This window comes from Mchenga conophoros, linkage group LG7, assembly GCF_057382185.1.
Source record: "Mchenga conophoros isolate Kocher_MC1m ecotype Shallow Benthic linkage group LG7, M_conophoros_male_GT1.1, whole genome shotgun sequence".
In the NCBI taxonomy this organism is placed as follows: Eukaryota; Metazoa; Chordata; class Actinopteri; order Cichliformes; family Cichlidae; genus Mchenga; species Mchenga conophoros.
Window position 1 is genome coordinate 14,980,976 of NC_140532.1, and position 13,524 is coordinate 14,994,499.

At 44.0% G+C, this 13,524-nt stretch overlaps 1 protein-coding gene across 3 annotated transcripts; it reads right to left on the reverse strand.

Annotated features, from left to right (window-relative positions):
• Positions 1-54: 54 nt before the first annotated feature.
• On the reverse strand, positions 55-11,756 carry sigirr (single immunoglobulin and toll-interleukin 1 receptor (TIR) domain). 3 transcript variants are annotated; one of them, XM_085282392.1, is made up of 10 exons: positions 11,512-11,756; positions 9,753-10,016; positions 9,314-9,521; positions 9,095-9,222; positions 7,861-8,001; positions 7,629-7,772; positions 2,619-2,721; positions 2,263-2,413; positions 1,446-1,623; positions 55-516 (listed from the first exon to the last, which is right to left on the reverse strand). In XM_085282392.1, the coding sequence occupies exons 1-10, from the start codon at positions 11,579-11,581 to the stop codon at positions 347-349; spliced, it is 1,557 nt and encodes a 518-aa protein (XP_085138518.1). In that variant the 5' UTR covers positions 11,582-11,756; the 3' UTR covers positions 55-346. The 3 variants fall into 3 exon arrangements, with proteins under 3 accessions (XP_085138518.1, XP_085138520.1, XP_085138519.1); XM_085282394.1 differs by lacking the exon at positions 11,512-11,756 and adding an exon at positions 11,119-11,251; XM_085282393.1 differs by lacking the exon at positions 11,512-11,756 and adding an exon at positions 11,064-11,212.
• Between the last annotated feature and the right edge of the window lie 1,768 nt (positions 11,757-13,524).

Genomic DNA, 13,524 nt, shown 5'->3' on the forward strand with positions numbered 1-13,524 from the left:
AGAAAATCCTTAAGACACCGTCATTACACTGTCTTTTGTTGGAGACTAAAATAAAGATCAACAGGGTAAATTGGCAATTAATAAAATATTTATTGTACACACACTCTTAATTACACTTACTTCCCTGAAATACTTCAGACAATTTCTCACAAAGTATGTTACACATCAGTATGAAATGTAAAAATGCTAAAAATCATCTATGGCATGTAGAAACAGAAAGCAACACACTGATTTTAATAACACATTGTACAGAATGGAAACAGTTGGCTACACGATGGAGAAAACAAAGAAAAGACGTGCCGACAGCGATCTCTACAGAGCGTCGAGTTTTAGAAAGGAGTGTGAATCAGATGTCCTCAGCGACCAGGCAGTAGAAGTCTGAGCGTGCTGCGTAGTTGCGTGATCCCAGGTCCGAGATGTCGATGTCAGAGGGTTTTGGCTCAGCTGCTGAGCTGGTTGCAGCGGGGAGAACTGGAGCTTTGCAGGACAAAGCTTTGTAGACAGGGAGGCGAAGACCTGCGACACAGAGAGAAGGAGAGCGATGCAAAATGTCACTTTCCCCTTCTTTGGTTTGTATTGATTAAATTGTGTGGTGATTTTTTCTGTATGAGTGTACAAATAAAATATTTTTTTTACATTTTTACTGCAAAGTAAAAGGAAACTATTGCTTTGATTTTTTATAAAGACTTAAAATGGGTGCTCTCTGCTGGGCTCTGTCCAAAGTTACCATCACTTGAAAACCTCACCAGCACCAAAGCTTCAACATGAATAATTGTATGCTCAGCTCTTTGTGGCTAAGTGTAGCGGCTTTTTGAAAACTCATAAATCCAGACCTAGGACGAGTGTGTTTATTACTCTTTACCTTTGGACAGACCCAGCCAAGTTGTTTATGCCATCACAAAGTTAAACTAACCTAAGCCAAGCCAAGCCCACCATCATTTGACTGCAGCGTTTTGTAAATAGTTTTAATTCTTGCATCTAACTTCCTGCAAGAAAACAAACTAATGAACAGTTTTTAACTCTTAAGAACGAAATGAAAGCATTCTCATCAATAGTGAAATGAAAAGTAAATATGTGAAAGACCATTGTGATATAATGCCTTAGTTATGAAGTTAAGTATTAACTATAGCTTAGTCAGTATTTGTTTATTCAAATTGGGGACTAACTAAGTGAAATGAAGAGAGTTTCGACTCTGACGTGTTTTTTTTTTTTTTTTTAAGTCTTTCAGGTTGAGACTTGTATGAAGGCTGGAACATTTTATGTTGCACTCTTGTGACAACAAGTACAAGAACTGCTGAATAGTTGATGATTTGCATTATTGGATCAAAGTCATTAACAGGTGCTTGTTAAACATGTGAATGCTTGCCTCAGTATTTTTTCCAGATATTAAAATTTTAACATTTTTGTGTGTGTTTCTCACACAAAACCTAGACTGCACCTCTTACCCAGATCACCGGCAGGGTCCGTATCTGAACGGCAGTTCAGGTAGTCCGGCTGAAGGGTCAGCATCGGGTCTTTGTCATCCTCCAGCAATGTCTGAGGGTCACCAGCAGACTCCTTGTGGAAGACAACACTGCGAGGCATTGCTAAAGCTAGCTCTTTCCAGAAGACAGATGAAGGCGTCTGTGCAAACACAAGCACAAAGACACCAAATAACATTCGTCCCAGCAAGCTGCTACAAAGTCAAACGAACCTTCTAAAGTGCAATGCTATAGTTTTCATTTCATTTTGAATTGATAAAGCTGCTCATTTTTGATATCAATAATGCATGATAGCAAAGTGAAAACAAAGATGTTTCAACTTTTATGAAAGACTGAGAAAAATATGTGAAAATGCATGACTGTGGCAGTCACTTTTACAAGCTAACTTAGTGATAATTCAGATCTTCTTGGGGGGGGGGGGGGTCCTGTAAAATAAACACTAGCTTTATCACTATTATTATTCTAGCCTTGAACCTTCCAATAAACTTTTGAGAACGTAGAAGAACACAAAAATCTTCTGACTTGTAACTGACAGATTTCTATCTGCACTGTTACTCTCTGTTATTGTCTCCTCTTCCTGGTTTTCCCTGGTTTGAAGTGGGCAGTGCTACAGTTGAAAATGTAATGGCATGTACAAATGCAAACCAATCATTCCCCACATTTTAAACCTAAACATCGTGACAACCAATCAAATCTACCACACCCACAGTGTCCTTCGGATAATGTCAGTCGAAACTATCCATCATATTAGCAAGGAAACAACATATGGCTGGAGTATTACCACAGAGTTGTGTCTCCAGGTAAGTATGGTGAGGCAGTGCTGGTGCTCACTAAGCTGCTGTTTGAACTCTGGCCTCATGCGCTTATACTGAGCATCCAACAAGATGAAGATGGGCTGCTGACACAACTCCAACAAGTGCAGGAGGCCTTGTCTAAAAAATACACAGAGCTCCAGTTAAACATAGGACACTGCATATTGGAGCAATTCTGCCCTCAAGTGGTACGATGTACTAATACACAAATTATTACATTTGCTTTCACACTTTCATAACTTGGCTGTTTGCTATATAAATTCAATATCATTTTTATTTATAAAGCAAAGTTTAAATAGTGATATTTCTGTGTATTCCGTCCTACCTGAAGTTACTGGAACACCAGTCCTGTTCAAGGTAAGCAAAAGAGAGCAGCACGATGAGGCGCCGAGAGCGACTGATGTTCATTAGGAGCTCTGCAGAAGGATCTGAAAACAGATGGTGCAATTAAAAAGGCAAAAATTAATGTTTTTTACACGAATCAGTGCAGAATATTAAGAACACTCTTACTGTTTCCATAAACATTAGGAGGGTAAGTAGCAGCCATGTGCTGCTACCTCTATAAAAGTAGAAGAGCTGCATCTCAGACTTTGCAGGCCTCAGTCAGCATATTAAAGGTTAAAGTTACAACAGCCCCTCCTTGAATCGCTACCTTATCGTGGTGGAGGGGTTTGTGTGTCACAGGGATCCCAGGGGCTATGTTGTCTGGGGGCTTTTGCCCCCTGGTAGGGTCTCCCATGGCAAATTGGCCCTGGGTGAGGGACCAGACAAAGAGCGATTCATAAGACCCTTATGAAAAGGACATCGAGGGAACAGTTTACCCTGCCCGGGATAGGGTTACCGAGGCCCCGCCCTGGAGCCAGGCCCGGGGAGGGTGCCCGAGGGCGAGCGTCTGGTGGCCGGGCCTTAGTCCATGGGGCCCGGCCGGGCACAGCCCGAAGAGGAGACATGGACCCATGCTCCCGCAGGCCCACCACCCGCAGGAGGCGCCATAGGGGTCGGGTGCATTGTGTGCCGGGTGGCGGCCAGGAGCGGAGGCCCTGGCGGACTGACCCCCGGCTGCCAAGACTGGCAATAGGGACATGGAATGTCACCTCTCTGGTGGGGAAGGAGCCTGAGTTAGTGCGTGAGGTTGAGAGGTACCGGCTAGATATAGTCGGGCTCACCTCTACGCATGGCTTGGGCTCTGGAACCAGTCTCCTGGAGAGAGGCTGGACTCTGTCTCAGTCTGGAGTTGCCCCTGGTGAGAGGCGGCGGGCTGGGGTGGGTATTCTAATATCCCCTCGGCTTGCTGCCGGTACGTTGGGGTTTTTCCCGGTGGACGAGAGGGTTTGTTCCCTGCGCCTTAGGGTCGGGGAACGGGTCCTGACTGTCATCTGCGCTTATGCGCCGAGTGGCAGTTCAGAGTACCCAGCCTTCTTAGAGTCCCTGGGGGGGGGGGTGCTGGAGGGTGCTCCACCTGGAGACTCTGTTGTCCTGCTGGGAGACTTCAATGCTCACGTGGGTAACGACAGCGAGACCTGGAGGGGCGTGATTGGGAGGAACGGCCTCCCTGATCTGAACCCGAGCGGTGCTCTGTTATTGGACTTCTGTGCTAATCACAGTTTGGCCATAACGAACACCCTGTTCGAACATAAGAGTGTCCATAAGTGCACGTGGCACCAGGATGCTCTAGGCCGTAGGTCGATGATCGATTTTGTAATCGTATCAGCAGACCTGCGACCATATGTTCTGGACACTCGGGTAAAGAGAGGGGCTGAGCTGTCAACTGATCACCACCTGGTGGTGAGTTGGATCAGGTGGCGGGGGAAGACGCTGGACAGACCTGGTGCACGTCTAGCAGAGGCCCCAGTCCGCGAGATCTTCAACGCACACCTCCGGCAGAGCTTCAACAGCATTCCGAGGGAGACTGGGGACATTGAGTCCGAATGGACCATGTTCAGCGTCTCCATTGCCGAAGCTGCTGCATTGAGCTGCGGCCGCAAGGTGGTTGGTGCCTGCCGTGGTGGTAATCCCCGAACCAAATGGTGGACACCAGAGGTGAAGGGAGCCACCAGGCTGAAGAAGGAGTCCTATCGGGCTTGGTTAGCCTGTGGGACTCCGGAGGCAGCCGACAGGTATCGACAGGCCAAGCGGAATGCGGCTCGGGCAGTGGCTGAAGCAAAAACTCGGGTGTGGGAGGAGTTCGGAGAGGCCATGGAAAAAGACTTTCGGGCTGCCTCGAAGAGATTCTGGCAAACCGTCAGACGTCTCAGGAGGGGAAAGCGGTGCTCTACCTGCACTGTGTATAGTGCTGGCGGAGCGCTGCTGACGTCGACTGAGAAAATTGTCAGGCGGTGGAAGGAATACTTCGAGGACCTCCTTAATCCCACTGACACGTCTTCCGAGGAGGAAGCAGAGTCTGGGGATGAGGGGAATGACCCGCCAATTTCCGGGGGCGAGGTCACTGAGGCAGTTAAACAACTCCTTGGTGGCAGAGCCCCTGGTGTTGATGAGGTCCGCCCCGAGTTCCTGAAGGCTCTGGACGTTGTAGGGCTGTCCTGGTTGACACGCCTCTGCAATGTTGCGTGGAGATCAGGGGCAGTACCTGTGGACTGGCAGACCGGGGTGGTGGTCCCCATCTTCAAGAAAGGGGACCGGAGGGTGTGTTCCAACTACAGGGGGATCACACTCCTCAGCCTCCCTGGGAAAGTCTATGCCAGGGTGCTGGAAAGGAGAGTTCGTCCGTTAGTCGAACCTTGGATACAGGAGGAACAATGCGGTTTTCGTCCTGGTCGCGGAACACTGGACCAGCTCTTTATCCTCTCCAGGATACTTGAGGGTGCATGGGAGTTTGCCCAACCAGTCTACATGTGTTTTGTGGACTTGGAGAAGGCATTCGACCGTGTCCCTCGGGGTGTCCTGTGGGAGGTGTTGCGGGAGTATGGGGTGTCTGGCCCATTGCTACGGGCCATTCGATCCCTATACAACCGTTGCAAGAGCTTGGTTCGCATTGCCGGCAATAAGTCGGACTCGTTCCCGGTGGGTGATGGGCTCCGCCAGGGCTGCCCTTTGTCTCCGGTTCTGTTCATAATTTTTATGGACAGGATTTCTAGGCGCAGCCAAGTGGCGGAGGGCTTTCGCTTTGGTGGCCTCAGAATCTCATCTCTGATTTTTGCAGATGATGTGGTTCTGTTGGCTTCATCGGGTGAGGGCCTCCAGCTCACACTGGAGCGGTTCGCAGCCGAGTGTGAAGCAGCGGGAATGAGGATCAGCACCTCCAAATCTGAGGCCATGGTTCTCAGCCGGAAAAGGGTGGAGTGCCCACTCCGGGTCGGGGATGAGTTCCTGCCCCAAGTGGAGGAGTTCAAGTATCTCGGGGTCTTGTTCGCGAGTGATGGGAGAAGGGAGCCAGAGATCGACAGACGGATTGGGGCTGCAGCTGCAGTAATGCGGACGCTGCACCGGTCCGTCGTGGTGAAGAGGGAGCTGAGTGTAAAAGCGAAGCTCTCAATTTACCGGTCGATCTACGTCCCTACCCTCACCTATGGCCACGAGCTGTGGGTAGTGACCAAAAGAACGAGATCGCGGATACAAGCGGCAGAAATGAGCTTCCTCCGAAGGGTGGCTGGCCTCTCCCTTAGAGATAGGGTGAGAAGTTCGGCCATCCGGGAGGAGCTCAGAGTAGAGCAGCTGCTGCTCCACATCGAAAGGAGCCAGCTGAGGTGGTTCGGGCATCTGACAAGGATGCCCCCTGGGCGCCTCCTGGGTGAGGTGTTCCAGGCATGTCCCACCGGGAGGAGGCCCCGGGGCAGACCCAGGACACGCTGGAGAGATTATATCTCTCGGCTTGCCTGGGAACGCCTTGGTATTCCCCCGGATAAGCTGGAGGAGGTGGCTGGGGAGAGGGAGGTCTGGGCCTCTTTGCTTAGGCTGCTGCCCCCGCGACCCGGCCCCGGACAAAGCGGATGAAAATGGATGGATGGATGGAGTTACAACAGTACAAATAGAAAAAGACTGACAAAGTGTGGCTTGTTTGGAATGTTTGAAAAGTTGCATCTTAGCAAACCACAAGACTTCTGGAACAATGATCTGTGACGGCCAAGACCAAAGTGGAAATGTTTGGCCATGACGCAAAGCACCAAATATAGTGAATACCAAACATAGCATATTAGCACAAACACCTCATACCAACTGTGAAGCACGGTGGTGACGGGCTGTGATTTGCGCTTGTTTTGCAGCTACAGAACCTGGGCACCTTGTGGTCTCTGAGTTGACCAATGGTGCTGGAGTTTAGTGACTAAGAGGCTGGCAAGGCTAGCACAGAGAGCTGACCAGTGGATTTGAACTCATAAACCTTTTCTGTTTCATTTCTAACATTTCTAACTATTGTAACACTGTATGGCCTGAGTGTAGTTAACCTCCTAAGACCCGAACTCTTCCATGGCATGCATTTTTAATTTCTCTTTGATATTTGGGCATATTGGGACCTGATGAGTGTAAAAACAAAGAATTGCCAGATTTTTTTTGTTTTACCTGATTTTTGTTCCTGACAAAAATGAGATGCACATATGAGGATATTTGTTTAAAATTTCAATAGAACAGTGGCAGTATAATGTCCTCGTAAGTGGATATCAGGCCCTTGTAGAGCAAAATTTTGTATTTTGGTCTAGACAACCCAAAACGTGATGTCCACATATGTGGACACCGGGTCCTAGGAGGTTAAAGATGAATTTGACTTCTTCAATTTCACACATTCCTGAAAGATGTGAACTCAGACAGTCAAAGACAGCTGTTATACATTAACTCTCACTCTGTCTACAGGTGTGACAGGCAATCTGACAGAGAGTGAGACCTATATTTTTGGTCTTTTTCTGACTGGGACAACTGATTTTCTATGGTTTATACAGAGTGCTGGCTTTCAGCACTTTAACCATATCTAGTCACATATGGGGCAATCTGTCTGAAAGCTAAAGCCTGGTATGAAATTGGGTCATGCAACAGGCACAGCGGTAAATATACAAGAGAAAGCTTGAAAAAGAAAAGAATAAAGGTGCTACAATGCCCCAGCTGTGCATAGACGAATACTCACAAACTTCAATGAACTAAAGCAACAAAGAGTGAGACGAAATTCTTGCACAACGATGTGAGAGACTGATAAACTCGTGAAGAAGTTATTGCTCTGATGTGGTTCTGAAAATTACTGATTCAGAGTGTCCTATAAAAATGATGTTTTTCATGATTGTTCATTTCAGTGGGTTACTTAAAATTATATATGCTGATCATGAAGCAGGCATGAATGAGGGAAGCAACACAGAAGCAATAGTAGCGCTGCAGTGTGGGAATATAATCATACCTGCACCAGGTAGTATATCGTTGTCATTGAGGTGCACTTTGTACCCATTTATATTTTCCAGGTGAGGTTTGAGTACGAAGTTGACAAACTTCCTGTCATAGTCATTATTCACATATGAGATATAGGCATCATATAATTTCCCATCTGAAAAGGTTCAGACACAAACATCCAGGTGTTGTTAATACAAAAATATCAGTGCGGCAACTTAATTTAAATTCAAGAGAGGTCTCACCATTGAGTTCATAGTCTCCATACGAGTTCTTGTACCAGAGTTTGATGTTCAGGTGGCACCTCGAGTAAATGACAGCAGCTAAAGCCAGGAACAGGAGGAGGATGACAGCTGCAATCACGGCACCTGTGTGACTGGGGCTGCCTGGACATAGATACCAGAAGCAAAAGGAAAATCAATGGAAATCAATGGAGAATATAAAGGTAATACTCCAATTAAAAGATTTTATATTATACAACATATATTGTGGCACAATTTTTAATATACAGCATAGACAGCAAGTAAACTTTTGGAGGAAAATCCAAGATAAAAAAAAAAGCACAGTTTTTTCAATTTAAATGATTAAAGATGTATGCTATATAATTATTCCACCCCGGAAAAAGAACAGCTCAAAGAATTAAAAGAACAAAATTACCATTATATTTATAGAGTATATGTGAATGTCTGACCACAACTGCACAGAAATAGTTTCTTTCCCAGTCTTTGTTTTTTTTTTAAAATAACAATAATGTATACTTTATTGATCCCCGTGGGGAAATTCCTCTCTGCATTTAATCCATTCACCCAGTGAAGCAATGGGCAGCCATTAGGCACCCGGGGAGCAGTGTGTAAGGATGATACCTTGCTCAGGGGTACCTTAGCGTAGCCTTTCAGTGGATTTGAACCCCCGACCTACTAATCATGGGGGCACCACTCTACCTACTGAGCTATCCCTGCCCCATTTTTTTATTTTATTCTTACCATGTAAAAAAAAGTAGTTACTGCTCACATAATATGTGACTATAGTGCTTTAAAGCATCAGTCTGGACCTGAACTAACTCATTATCAAAAATTATTCAATCAAGACAGAGCTACACAAGCATATCAAGTCAGATTCCTGTGTTTGTTGAGTTTGATGGTCCTGTGTAAGCACTTTAGTTAGTCTTTAATATTTAAGTTTGCAGGGAAAGGGCTGAAAATATAGTGTACGCTTAAACTAACTTCTTTTAGCTGCCGACTGTGTCCAGAGCAGTACATGCAAAGCCTAATGCCATCCACTGGAAGTAACCCACTGACTGTGGATCAAAATTTCAAAGAACCCCATTTAAAAGAAAACACCCTTAGCTGAGTAGATGGAATTTCTCCGTTAAATAGTTAGTATTTAAAGAATATGTTTAAATATGGAAAATAGACCCATTATGTATCCTGAATAGCCTCAACTCCTATTTGAGAAACTTGTTTGTTTTTTTATTTTTACCTAGATTCTTCAGACTGAAGTCAGCAGAAATGTTCCTCACTGTGCAGCTGTACAGCCCAAAATCTTCCAGCTCTCTGAGGGTGATCACTAGGAAGCTATTTACCATCAGCTGGTTGGCACCGGGGGACCTGATATAGTTAGACAGAAGATTAAGCACAGGTCTAAACACAGGTACATTATTAACTTTCGCCAAGCTAATATTCAACGGCTTCAAATCACCATGATGATGTGTTCAGCGAGGAAAGTGTGTGGTTATTGAGGGGATGACCATCTTTACTCCACTGCAACGTGGTGTCACATTGCTTCTCTGCTGGGTCCCAGAAGAGGAGAGCAGTGCAGTTCAGTTTCACAGTGGATCCCACATTTTCCCAGAGTGTTGTCGAGCCCCCGTTAGGTTTAAATTCTGGAGCCTTGGAGCACTGAGACTCTGTGTAAAGACACACAGCTGTTATCCATGTTCACTGCAAGATCTCCAGACAATAGGGGCCTTCATGCCAGGTAGCACCTGAGCCTGTTACTAGAAGGCATGCTGAAACAAAATACCTGTTTGCAGGTATATCCATTCAATTAACCCCTTCAAATCCACACACAAACTCTACAGCAGCTCATTGATTTCGAAATAACTTAATTACTCTAGCACACTGAAACATTACTTTACCTTTAACTAGGAGACGCACAGTAAATGTGACCGTGCTGTTGCTCTGTTGCATACAGGTGTAATTTCCTTGGTCTTCCAAATTTAGGCTATTAAAGTCCAGGTAGATTTTGCTCTCATTTGTAGGGAGCTGCACGCAGTCCTTTTGCCAGGTCAGCTGTGTTTGAGATGTGCTCTGAACAATCTTCAGAGGGCACTGTAGTTGATATGGATGCCCGACAAATGCCGCCTGTTCTTTAAACCTACTCTCATCCACGCAAGTTTGACCTTCGTAGAGAAGAAATACAGAGGTTTACTTAGGACAGAGTATTCAGTCTGTGTCAGTGCATTCATATCCCTAAGATAAAATCTGTAGGCTACACCTCAAAGTATTGAAAGACTTAATATTTATATTTACATCTAGATTCAATTAATTTTATGAATCCCCAAAAGGGCAGTTAGTTTGCATCTTACCCAGACAACCTATTTAACAGTCAAATTCACACAGCCTACACTCTTTAAACACTACTCACAAACATTGTTCCAGTAGAAGACACAGATCAACAAACAATGAAGTTAAATAAAAAATATTAATAAAATAAATTAATAGATTAACAAGGAGAACTGTTTAAAAACTAGCAATCATGGAAAAATTAATCTAAATGATCCTGTCAGGGTTAAGTGATCAAATAGCCGAGGGAATTGAGGATTTTTGAGGAACCATTTGTTCTACACTGGACATAGCAGTGACTTGAGAGCAACTTCCTGAAATGAGACCACAAAGCATACAAAACATGATCAGGATGTTCAATACTGTTTTTTTCCTCCTTTATCCCCTGTTTTTTCCTGATCAGGTATCATGTTATGTAAGGTAACATGACACCACGCACTGTTGCATCACTAAAAACTGAATCAGATGCCCAACAATCTAGTATGAATGGGATTTATGTTATTTTGGCCCATAAACAAACCACAATGTAATAAGGCTACAGTATTAGCACAAATCTACCCCTGATGCATGCGGTATGATCAAATGGATGCAGGCCAAAATCCCCCGAAATTGGCTTTACTTCCTTTTAAAGAAACATTTTGCATACAGTCTGTGCATACAAGCAGCTTGCACAGACTCTGTGGAGCGACACGACACTGTGTAGTTTTTAGGGCCTGGAGTAAGAGGTTAATGATGTATGAAGGTGAAGTTGTTTACACTTTCACCCATGAAGACGATGAGCAAAGGAGTGTTTCCCTGACTTAGATTATAATAGATTCAAACAATAATAATAATAATAATCAAGAAAAACAACAGCGTATTCAGTGTAAACAAATGAGCCTTACCAAATTAAACACATCGGATAAACTAATGTCAGCTGCTGCTCTATTAAATCCTAACCTGTCGGTCAAGTTGGTCAGCGCATGCGCACATTGTGACGTTAAGGAAAAACCAACAAATATTCGCTCCTCCTTTTGACTTTTCCTCCTTTTCTTCTCTGTTTTTCTTTCAACCCGTCCGGGTCTAAAGTCCGTTTCTGGTCTTGTTGCCGGGCAACAGCATGTGACTGCGTGACACTGACATGCGTGCACGCAATGACCACATGTGCATTGACCTGGTTGTTTAGCATACTCATCAGCATCTATGACCGCGATAAATAGTTTATAATAAAAACGCATCCACAATGAATACATTGAATACAGCCACAGCTCCCAGCTGTGGAGCTGTTAAGCAGGTGCTCCAAGCAAACTCTAAACCTGCCCTTAAAAAGTGATAAGTAAATAACACCCTTACCGACTGCGAGTAAACCTCTGTCCCATAACCCGGAGCACATCAAAGTGAAAGCCACTAAAATCACAGCCATGAGCGGGCAGCTGTTTCCCTCTTCCTCCGTCCTCAGGTGAACACTGAACCGAGTGCAGAGTTTTCTGTTTAACTACATCACTAAACCACAACTTTCCTGGCTTATTATATGGTTACAAACAGAGTCGAGGCGGATATGCAAACGACAGCCTTCCGGTTCACTAACTGCACCTGGAAAAACCTGAAGCTCTCCTGCCGATTGGCTGGCCCTTGGTCATGTGATGCACACACCGACTTTTACCTGCCTTGCACTTTAACTTCCTGTACAGGAAGAAAACTGGCTAAAAAGGGATGTATGTGAATACTGTAACAGAGAGAACAACCAAAATGGTTTATTGTCAACTTTTTATTTTAGTATTGCTGTTTAGATGTATGACACCTAATATACAGGCGCCATCTGGGCCCGAGAAGCTCTGGCAATAGAGATTATGAATCTCTAGATTTTGAATGCCTGGTAAAATAGAAATGAATAAACACCTACATAATATTAGTTGTTTATTAACAAAGGGTTTGTAAAAGGTGCGTTGAATTACTTTGTCACAACCTAGTACCGGTAAATGTATTACCTAAAGCTTTAAAATAACTTTTTATTACAAATAAAATTTACAGTATTTGACCCCTTCACAGTTTCCTTTTTCTTTTTCTTTTTTTTTGTGCATATTTTTCAGACTTCTATTATTCAGACCAATGACTGTAGAAAAACAGTCATTGATTCAGACAAAGACAAAGACAATACAAGCAAGTATTTGTAATAACTGGTGTTTACTTTGTCATAGCGCTGTGAAGGCATTTTGGCCCACTCCTCTTTGTGAATTTGTTTTAATTCAGCCACACAGGATGGTTTTCAAGTATGGATAGTCTGATTAAGGTCATGCCAAAGCATCTCAATCGAATTTAACTTTGGACAGCTACTCATCCACTCCAGGTGTACTTGAGCTTCATGACATGAACTGATGGCTGGATGTTTTTCTTCAGGATTTTCTGGCAGAGAACAGAATTCATGGTTTAATTTCAGCAAGTCTTCCTGAAGCAGCAAAGCAGCCTCGGACCATCACTTTACCACCACCACATTTGCTGTTGGAATGATGTTCTTTTTGTGAAATGTTGTGTTAGTTTTATGACAAATATAACGGGACAAAAAGCCTCCAAAAAGTTAAACTTTTTTCTTATCACTGTAGAATATTTCCCAAAAGTCTTGGGGTTCATCAAGATGTTTTTTGGGAAATGTGAGGGAGGCCTTTGTGTTGCTTTTGGTTAGCAGTAGTTTTCTCCTTGAACTCCCCTGGATGCTATTTTTGCCCAGTCTCTTTCTTATTGTTGGATCAAGAACTTTGATATTAACTGAGCCAAATGAGGCCTGCAGTTCTTTTGATTGCGTTTGCATTCTTTTGTGACCTTACCATAAGTCTAAATGTCATAAATAAAGTCATTAGTAACTAAGTAAAATGTTATTTTTATAGCACTGCAACCTTTTGCGGCTGAATTTACAGCGAGGAAGACCAAGACAAGGTATGTTGGAAGCAAGAGGCATTTATTTGCCCATTTAGCTCTGGCTATGACAGTTACTCACATGTCAAGCCTTCTCACAGCACGAACAATCACACTCATCTGATGACAACTGGCAGCCTTAAATATTCGCAGCTCTTAAGTTCTAAACCATTTTTTTACTGTCAGGTAAAATTGAGGTTGAGGTTTTTCTAAATCTAACTGTCCACCAACATTCTACAATACACAATTTTATTAAATGAATATATACATACATTTTACAACTTACATGTTTTTTTTTTTGTTTTTTTTTTTTAAAAAACATGTTTTGCAACAAAATGCTAGAAACACAAGGTTACCTTATTGCAGCTGCCCCTTATCACATGACTTCAGGGGCATGCTGGGGATGTAAAAGTTCACTGATGTATGATGTTGCTGCTTCATGCAGACCTCTAAAAG